Source organism: Oryzias melastigma, linkage group LG15, assembly GCF_002922805.2.
Source record: "Oryzias melastigma strain HK-1 linkage group LG15, ASM292280v2, whole genome shotgun sequence".
NCBI lineage: Eukaryota > Metazoa > Chordata > Actinopteri > Beloniformes > Adrianichthyidae > Oryzias > Oryzias melastigma.
Genome location: NC_050526.1, coordinates 2551844 through 2562554, shown reverse-complemented (window position 1 = coordinate 2562554; position 10711 = coordinate 2551844). Strand labels below are relative to the sequence as shown.

Sequence of the window (10711 nt, the reverse complement as noted above, 5' to 3'; positions counted from 1 at the left end):
TATATATATATATATATATATATATATATATATATATATATATATATATATATACTTATGTGTATACATATGTGCATATGTATATACATGTATACACATTTATACACATGTATACACATATATACATATATAAAGAGAAAAGGACATTTAAAAAAAATAAGGAGAAATATCCTTTAAAAGGAATAAATTAAAGATAAAATTCTTTTGGTGTGGAAGTGTTGCATCTCTTCACACATTTGAGTCTGTATCATATATATATATATATATATATATATATATATATATATATATATATATATATATATATAAAGAGAACTGGAAATAAAAAAAATAGGAATTGCATCTTTTCACACATTCCAGTTAACTTTAGTAAAAACCTTAAAAATAACTGCTTTTAAATGGAAAGGCAGTAAAATGGAGCAATATGTTTCTGATTTTGTTTTTGTCAAGTCACCTTAGGAAATAAGGAAAGATAAGTTATAGGCCAGTTGAATGGATTTTTGAATAATAAAAATTTAGTGGCATTAGTTTTTCTTTTTTTTTCTTTCTTTTTTTTCTTTTTTACAGATCTTGTTATTATACGGAACAGTCATTTGAAAAGTTAATGAGAGCCTTTATTCTTTTCATAATTTAAAGACATTAAATGAGTTTTTATTAGCATTTAAATGACTAATTTTAAATAAACCATATTCTTTGTAGAGCCCTGCTTACTGATTTTTGTTTTAGAAAAGCCTTGGAAGTTCTTTCCTCAGTGAGTGTATTTTCTGTGCATGCATGTGTGCTTGTTTACTGTAGGTGATGGTATCTGTGTACATTGGATTTTCTGCTGTTTATTCCTGCCGCTGCCTCGACAGCGGGCTGAGATGAATACCCACGGAAACCCAAATGGAAACCAAAAGGAAGAACGTTTTTTTTTTTTTTACTCATGCAAATTGTTTTTCTCCTCTCCTTGTTGGTGGATTTATTTGTAAACAAAAGAAAATCAAACTGCATGCGGCTTTATCTGGGCCTCCCATCAGAAGAAGGCATTCTAACCCGACTCTCCTTTGCCTCTCAGTTTGTTTCTGGACCAATACAGAGCCAGCCTGGTTGATGCTATAAGGAGATTACTGCACCCCAAAGTAAGTGCCTGTTCGTGTGCATCTACTGTACACATCTACATCCCCATCCTCTAAATCACGCCCCGCCCTTCCCACTTCTCAATTATAATTAGGCTTTGCGCATATACACATTAATAGCCTGACAGGATTATTATCATGTAATGCTTTAATGCTCATCATAAGCAACTAGAATGTGTTGCTCTGATCAGGGTTTCCCTCTTTTCCCTTAATCATGAATCCAAGGCGAGTTGTCCCCCTTGGCCCCGCGATAAGACCCCCTGCTGTGACAGCTAAAGCAAATGGAAGTATAAAAGCAAAAGGCTCCAAGAGACGAGGTGGAGAGTCCTATTCATCTTAGGGGAGAGGGGCGCAAGTTAAATAGCGGCGTTAGGCTGGTGAAGGTAATACCCATTCATGACAGAGAGGTGAAAGTGGCACCGGGGGAAGAAGAGGAAGAGATGGCGGCAAAAAGATAGAAAACAACTGGTGTGAGGATGAAGGTGTGGTTACGACTGGGCAAACTGATGGAGCTTTAACGAAAATGGTTAAACCTTTTATTTATACTATTAAATGCCTTAAAATTTAAAATAAAATGTTTTTAGATGATCTAAATACTAATAATTCTAGATGAAATATTTAACTTATTTTTACATTTTTTTTTATATTTATTTTTTGCTTTATTGCATTATTTTTCCTTTTGAATTATTGTTTAAATTAATTTGACAAATTGTCAAATTAATTTTGAAATCTCAGAAGAAAATGGTGTCATGAGTTCTGCAGGGTTAAGTAAAAACATCTTATTTTAATATATAAAATCACAAAAGTAGTTTGAATTAAAATATAAAAAAACTGATGTCATATAAGTAGTATTCAAACAAGTTATTAAAATAGTAAAGTGATAAACATGTGTATTAGTGCTGGGTATTGATTAAAATTTCCAGAAACAGTTCGATTAGATTCAGATTTTTCCTCGATTCCTTTAATTCAGTTTTGAGTTTACACATTTATACACATTTGTTCAGAAATACATTAATATCTACTCTATGTTTTGAATATATTTTCATTAATCTGATACAGTTCATACACTGTAAAATGTATTAGTGAAATAATGAGATTGTTAATATCGTACAGTGTTACATAGTTTCTCAAAAGAAGAAATTCTAACAAAAATATTCAGATTATTAATATGAACATTGTTCTGCCTCTCTTGGAGGGTGTTTCAGTTTGGCCACTAGGTGGCGATTGCGCTATAGAAGTACACCTTATTCCATAAGAAGAAGAAAATATGAACAAAAAATTGTTTTTTTAGACCAAAAATGGTTACTTAAAAAAATATTTCCTTAAAATTTTTTATAAAGTATATAAAGATCTACAATGTATGTTTAGGTCGACCGAGGGTTAGCATTAGCCACATTAGCTTTAGCTTTATATTGATTTTTATTTTTATAAATCGATAATAGATTTGTTAAGCTTAAATCGATTCAAATCGATTTTATCAACCCAACCCTATTAATAATACTTATTGTTTTATTTTCTGTGTAATTCTGATGTTTCCCCGTAAATTATGCACCATAAATTGATCTCATGATATTATTTTTTCACTTTAAAAGAAAGAAAGATTGAGGGAAAACTCCGATGTTTGTTTATCGTAAAAATCAGTTAAAGGCGAAAGATGAAAATCGCTGTTACGACTCGCCTCTTTAGCTTTCATTTCAAACAGCAACATGTGCAGCAGCACCTGCAGCCCGACTTAAGTGTCCGAGCAGAAGCTGCGGCGGCTTAATGGCGAAAGCCGTCAAATGACGGACGCGACATCTGGCTGTTGTTTTACAGCTGCGCTTTAAGTCTCTTCGTGCCGCTCCCTTTAATCCAGCGGAGATAATTCAGGGGCTAATATGATTTGAGCGCCGGCCATCAGACTGTTGCTGCCACAACAAGCTTTGGCAAATATTCAATAATTTACTAAGCTGATTAAACAATTAACAAAGCAATTGCTTCTCCCATCTAATGGCACTAATTTGTCGCTTCCGACAAAGGTGGTCCATCCACTGGGTTGGACCCCTTAATCAGCTGATTAGAGCTGAAAGGAATGTTTGTGGGGTTTTATTTCATTATTTAATTGATTATTTTGGTCTTTTAGACAGTTTTCTAGTTCTCAAATTCACATTTGAATGTTGGGCTAGTGAAGATTTAACTTACTTTACAACTTATTATTTAGGGTGGAGAAAAACTGTTTTTTGTTTGTGTGAAAACTAAAATTGTTGTTATTTTTTTTGCTTGTGAAGGGAAAGGCGTTGGTGTTCGCCCCTCTGCGGAGTGAAACTCTGAGCCTGTTCTGTGAGCTGGCGCAGCAGGCCGGACTGAGCGTGTCTCAGCACCAGCAGTACGATGCTCAGGTCTGGGATGTTCACCTAAAGGTAGGACATCAGTTCATTTTGAAAAAAAAAAGTTGGATTATGACACACGTTTCAGTTTTAGCACAAATTTGCATTTTGTTGTGTGAATGCTTAGTAAGAATTAATAGTGTTCCTTTCTGTACGTTTTTCAGCACGTAAAAACGATTTGATTTCATCAATCTTGTTATCGAAACACGACATTAATGCATCTATTGTTGGTATTTATATACTTTATATTTTTTAAAACATTGAGCAAATTATGCTCCATAGGAAATGAATGAGAAAGTCTTCAAATTTCAAAATTTTAAGTAGATTAGAAACATGCTTTTACATTTTTTCATGGGTTATCTATGATATAAATTTTATTTAATTAGTTTAACTAATATTCTAGCAACAGGCTAACATTTCTGACTAATCTAGTTTACTGAGGAATTTAAGGCTTTTTTGGAGTTTGGCTAGTATTTATGCAATGTACTAGCTTTTTAAACTGATTTGTGAAGCTTTTTATGCTACTTCAGAGTTTAGCTAATATTTTAGCAACATGCTAAAGTTTTTTTGGCTAATTTGCCATCTACTGAGATTTTTCATTCTACTTTGTAGTTTAGCTAATATTTTAGCAACATGCTAATGTTTTTGACGAATTTTTTATCTACTGAGGTTTTTATACTAATTTAGACTTTAGCTAATATTTCAGCAAAATGCTAAAATTTTTGACTAATTTAGTTTAATGAGAAATTTTTGGCTTTTTTTAGAGTTTAGTTAGTATTTAAGTAATGTGCTAGCTTTTTTGACAATTTTTCTTTATCTACTGACATTTTTTATGCTAGTTTTGAGTTTAGCTAATATTTTAGCACCATGCTAAGGCTTTTGGCTAATTTGTTATCTACTGAGGTTTTTTAGACTAATTTGAAATTTAGCTAATATTTTAGCAGCATGATAACATTTTTGGCTAATTTGTTATCTACTGAAGTTTTTTATGCTATTTAGGAGTTTAGCTAATATTTTAGCAAAATGCTAAAATTTTTGACTAATTTAGTTTGCTGAGAAGTTTTGGCTTTTTTTGAGTTTAGTTAGTATTTAAGTAATGTGCTAGTTTTTTGTGACTATTTTTTATCTACTGGGGTTTTTTATTCTAGTTTTGAGTTTAGCTAATAATTTAGCAACATGCTAATGCTTTTGGCTAATTTGTTATCTACTGAGGTTTTTTAGACTAATTTGAAGTTTAGCTAATATTTTAGAAAGATGATAACATTCTTGGTTAATTTGTTATCTACTGAGCTTTTTTAGGCTAATTTAGAGTTTACCTTTTATTTTAGAAATACGCTAATGTTGTAAATAATTTAGTTTACCGAAGAATTTTAGGCAATTTGGAGTTGAGCTCGTAGCAACTAGCTAGCTTTGTGGCTAATTTGACATGTCCTAAGGTTTTTTGAGCAAATAAGTTTAGCTCATATTTATGCAACACACTAAAGCTTTTTGGAAAATTACATGTATTAGGAATTTTAAAGCAATTTTACTACAACTTTTTTTCCGAAATGTAGGTCAACTTCAGCTCTCATAGTTTTTTAATTACATTTCCAGTCTTTCAGCAAAAAAAAACTTTGCATTTTCAGCAAATCTCTTCAGCAATTAAAGTAAATTTTGTCATCATTTCAGCAAAAAGCTTCAGCATCTTCAGTGACTACTTTTAGCAAGAAGCATTCACTCTAGCATTATTGCAGGTAATGCAACTTTTCTAGTTTTTATTGATATTTCCCAGCACTTCCTTTTAGAAATGATAGAAATGTCAGAATGTCTCTTTGTGTTTTTCAAAACTTGGATTTGGGGAAGCAAAAAATGTTCCTTAGAATATGGACGGGTCCATTTAAGGAAAATCATGTTCATTAAAAATATATTCAGAAACCTAAATCACAAAGTACTTTTCTGATGGGGAGCTCTCACCTATTTGTGTACCAGCAGGGGGTCCCTTTTTTACTATGTAATTTATTCATTTTTATAGAAACAGGCAGAATTTCTTCCCTCTTAAAAAATAAAATAAGCAAGCACAGTGTAGGTTAAGTAACGTGCACTCCTACGATGTTGTTAGAAGACACATTGGAGCAAAAAAAGCAAGCTTTCTTAACTTGCTGCTGTGAGAAGAGGAGAGTGAAGAGAAAGGAACGCACACAAGTAGGCTGTGTTAAAAGAAGTGGTGTCCAGCTGTTAACTCCATTACACACATGGCTCCAGAAGAACAGGACAGCAAGGAGTGAACAAAATTGGTGCACAGACATTCACCTACACTGGTGAGAGAATTGGGCAGACTGACCGTTAAAGTGCCTGTTAAAGTGGCCCCGACGTCACCGAGGAAATAGAACGGCTCCGGCTCCTACTTTAGCTAAAATAGCTGTGTAGAGTGGCCCACGCACCAGAAATCAGACGCACAGAACCGTGGCAACGTTTGAGTTTTGTGGGTTTTAATCAATTAGGCAGCCTCAGCTTTACTTTATTCTGAGCTCATCCAACGAGATCCATCTTTAGAGGTAAATCTAGAATAAGGATCTGCAGCCTGTGGCTCTTTAGCTTCATAGGAAGCAGTTTCAATTGTTTAGGTTTTTCTCTCAAATTAAAATGCACAACCCTGCTCAGCTGCTTCCCCAAATTCCTATGGAAGATATTAAACGAGTCGGGGATCATTTCACTATTGCGACCGGGTCAAAGTTAGACAAAGGTTACAAGTACTTCACTGAATTTAAACTACTTGTTTGATTTAAAAAGATAATTACGATTTTATTCATCACATTTTTGCTAATGCTAACGCTAGCAGTAGCTTTGGGGATGAGATGCAGAACTGTGAAAACCTTTTCTGCCCTGTTATAAGTTGCCTAATATTCAATGCTCACAAAATCCTTGAGAACGGAGCAAAAGTAAGACAATTTCAGCGTGTCTGCGATATTCTATTGCGGTCAGGGAGCTGCTGTTGGCTCAGCCGTGGTTCTAACCTTTGCTTTTACTCAAAACAACGTTCGATCTGCGGGAAAATAAAGGTAAAAAAAAGAATCAAATTAACTGCTAAAAATATGAACGTGACTATTTGCACACCATTTTCTAAATACGTACGACCAAGGTTGAACTTTTTTTTTGCCGCTCTTATTTTGAAAGCTGAACATGAAATATTCTCTGTGCCAGACCATTCCTGTTTCTACAGTTACCCCATAAAATACGCCATAAAACAACAACTAAATTTAGCCTTGGAAGCAATTACAATGTGCGCCGACATGTGTTTATCTGACGCAAGTTTTAGCATACATTTCTTTCGGTTTTTTTTTATCGATCATGCTTAAAATGCATGCAAATAACATCAACCAAAATAGAACAGAATAATATCTGTTCAAACGAAGGGTCTATTTTCAATAAAACCTCAAATATTGAAGAAAATCATAAATTTGTATTTTGATTTGTGAGCAATCTAAGAGAAGAAAACAAATACTATTGGTGGGATAATACTGTACATTTGCAGCGTTCAGTTGTTTCCATTTTGTCTGATGTGACCATGAAAAGGATCTATTTAAGTAAATCTATAGCAACTTTTTCAACTGTTTTTTTTTTATTTAGTGCTACCAAAATAAAAGATGTTAAAAATGTTCAACCTGCTGTATCCCCATCCAGAGCCTAACCCGGCTACTGTTGGGCGAAGCCGGGCCACAACCTTGATAGGTCGCCAGTTTGACAACACACAATGGCACACCCATGCACACTCGCAGTCACAACTAGGGACAATTTAGAGGAATCAATGATCAATCAACCTGTGAAGCATTTGTTTGGGAGGAAGCCGGAAATCAGCAACAACTGTATCTCCGTGCAGCCGTGTTACGGCTGTGGATGTATTTGTTTTTTTTAATTTTCGTTTTTTGTGTTTTGTGTACTTTATTTCTGTCAGAGTGGGACTTCTCTGTCTTTGTGGATCTTTGTTTGTCTTATTTATTTATTTATTTATTTATTTTATGTAATGCTCCTCGATTTGACCACATGTCAAAGTCGAGGCCTGGGGAATTCTGTCCGGCCAAACAGATCATTTTGTTTTATTGTTATAATTCCCCGATGTTATCTTGTACTTATTTCTAAGTTGCATTATTTTGAGAAAAAACATTTTTATGGAGAGTAAAACAGGTAAAACTTCAAGTTATTTGAGGTTTAAGTTCATTTATTTAGGAATAATATTCCTGTATTTTTATAATTCATATTTATGTAAAAAAAAAAGTTTAAAAAATTAGCATTCTGCTAGGTTTTTTGACTATTTTGGCATTTATCAAGATGTTTTAGGCTATCTTGGAGTTTAGCTAATATTTCAGCTACCTGCTAGCTGTTTTGGCTAATTTAGTCTTTTTTATTTTTTTAGGCTATCTTAAAGTTTAGCTATTTTTTTCACCTACATGCTAGCTGTTTTGGTAAACCTGTTTTTTTTTTTTGTTTTTTAGGCTAATTTGGCATGTAGCTAATATTTCAGCTACATGCTAGCTGTTTTGGCTAGCCTATTTTTCTATGCTAATTTAGCATTTAGCTAATATTTCAGCTGGCTATCAGCTTCAGCATTTTTTGGTATCAATTTCAGCATCTTCAGCAGTCAGATTCAGTTTACAGCATTCACACTAGCATTATCACAGGTAATACTACATATCTAGTTCATAAGTATGTTAAAAAGTTACGGTTTTAAAGTTTTAAATTTTAGTTGTAGAGTGTTCCATAAATGTTTTTCCTGTTTGACCCGTGACCTAAGGTGTGTTTTTGGATTTCGGCCCCCTGTGCGACAGAGTTTAACGACACCTGCCCTCGACCAAATCAGGGCGTAACAAGTACTAATTACAATAATTTAATATTGTGATTATTTAAAAGCTAATGTACATTTTATAAACGAGAGCCACAAAAAACATCAATTAAAAGTGACTTTGCGATCCAGACCCTGATTGAGAAGTAAGTTTGGTAGCATAAAAAAACGTTACTTTTCGTAAATAAAATAATAAAAGTTGTGTAGAGAATCCTCTGATCACTCAGGAAAAAATGGATTTATGACGTATAAAAAAAGTATTTTATCTCCCTCCAGCCCCGAGCTGAAGTGGGCCGTCAGACCACGCGTACTTTTGAAATGGACTCTTCTGTTTCAGTGGCGAACACACCCGTCACAGACGCACTCACTGGTGTTTGGATCAAATGTGTGTGTGGATATCAGTGCAGCTGAAGAGCTCCCTCACATCCAAATGTGATTACGTCTCCTCTGCTTATCTTCTGATGAACACAATCTCTGTGCAGGAGCTGTGTGCAAGTGTAAGCCGCCTGACGGTCCGATCTGAACTCACACACACACACACTGTGAACACAACTAAGAAACGAGCCGCATCCAAACCAGACATCACTCAGACACCATCTTGGCCTGACATAACACACACTCCACACACCACATGATGATATCACTGGGAAACATACACTACCTTGGTGCACGCGCACGTGCACATCCAAATGAGCAGCTGCTGCTTTCTTCACCATATTTATGTTCAACCAGAGAAAATGCATCCAGACTGAAGTTTGACTTCAGATAATCAAAGCAGACGTATATATGATTTTTAGAGAAAATGTTTACTGAAAAGTCTGTTTTTACTGGAGTTTATACGTGTTTAGCGGAGCCTGAAAGTAAAAGAAATGTGGAGAAAAAACAGGTTTTTTTATTTAAAATGTTTGAAAATAAATTTAAATAAATGTGTCTGGATGTAAATGTGTTCTTAGATCGACATCAAAATTAAAAACAATGAAATATTTAAGATAGAAAATAATTTTCTAGGGTATAAAACTGTAAATCGAGGGTTAAAAAAAAAAAATCAGATTCCGAAGGAAAATTCAAAGATTCAGAAAATGAAGAATCTGATGGAACAGAAAAACTTTAAAATGTTGACATCTAAAAACAATTATTTAGTTATTTATCACATGATTTTTTTTTATCTTTAAGCAGTTATATTGTATTAAACTGATAAAACATTTCTTTAATGAATCCAATTTTATAAAGTACGACTGAGTCAGTTTACAAAAAAAAAAGTTTTTAATTATGACTAAAAAGTCGTAGATTTACTAGGAAAAAATTGTAACTGTTAAATTGCAAGAATAAAGTTGTATATTTTTTTCTTTAAAAGTCATAGGCTAAATGTATGACTTTTGTTTTGCAAATATACGTGTTTTAAAAGTCCCGAATGTATTACTTTAAATCTTGTACATTTACGAGAAAGAAAGTCATAAATTAACAAGAAAAAACACCAAAGTTGTCTTTTTATTGGAGCTGTGCACAAAGATGAAACATGTGGAGCATTTTGTGAAGCTTTTTTCCAGATAGAATTAAAAAATTAAGAATTCGGCGACTCAAAATCATATCAGTATCAATGTAGTTCTATGAGGTTCAGTGTCGCTAACGCTGAGTTTTATATGTAAAACAAGGAGCTCAGAGACACGTTTGGTGGACCACAACTTTATCATTCACATACATAGAAGTTCATGTAACTGTCATGCTCACGAAGAACACCAAATGGGAAAGAAAAGTGTTAAAAAAGTCCCCCCTTCAAAATAAAACATCTCGTTTCAGTCTGCTAAGTTAGCATATAAAACAGGGGTGGGCAAACTTTTTGACCCGTGGACCACAAACGGTTCTAAAATTAAACAGAATTGGAATCTGCACAAATATATTCTTTAATTTAAATGACAACTGATACATATGAAAGCAGAAAAATGAAAAGGTTTTATTTCAAAACTATGACTTTGGTTCTCGTTTTCGTGCTAATTGCGTCAGTCAGTTGAATGGAACTTAGAGAAATGCTGGGGTAGGGTGTGTCGTAATGATTGGAAAAATTAATGTCCGACTCAGAAAAAAACACACAAGAATGTCAGAAAAAAAAACAAATCTTCCAGCAACACAAGAACGCAGAATAACTTTCTGGACCCAAACAGAACAAATGTATTTATAGTGCATCATCTATGTGGAGACACCAGAATTACTGACAAAACAAGACATATTTAGGGATTATCAATATAAATTATTCCATTTTGGCGGGTCAGATTAAATAATATAACGGACCGCATGTCGCCCCCGGGTCGTATAGTCTGCCCTCCCCTGATAATTAACATTGAAATGTCTGGAAACTGGAGCTCTGTAGATGGAATCATTGGAAGTTGACAGCTCAGTGGTTTCATCAATGGGAT

At 33.8% G+C, this 10711-nt stretch overlaps 1 protein-coding gene across 1 annotated transcript in view; it reads left to right on the top strand.

The window, feature by feature from the left end:
* Positions 1–10711, top strand: part of camkmt (calmodulin-lysine N-methyltransferase) — a 152509-nt gene that overhangs the window by 136029 nt on the left and 5769 nt on the right. Inside the window, exons 9-10 of the mRNA XM_024297180.2 lie at positions 1058–1121; positions 3386–3517. Of these exons, the coding sequence (XP_024152948.1) occupies positions 1058–1121; positions 3386–3517 (196 nt within the window). The remainder of the gene's footprint in view (positions 1–1057; positions 1122–3385; positions 3518–10711) is intronic.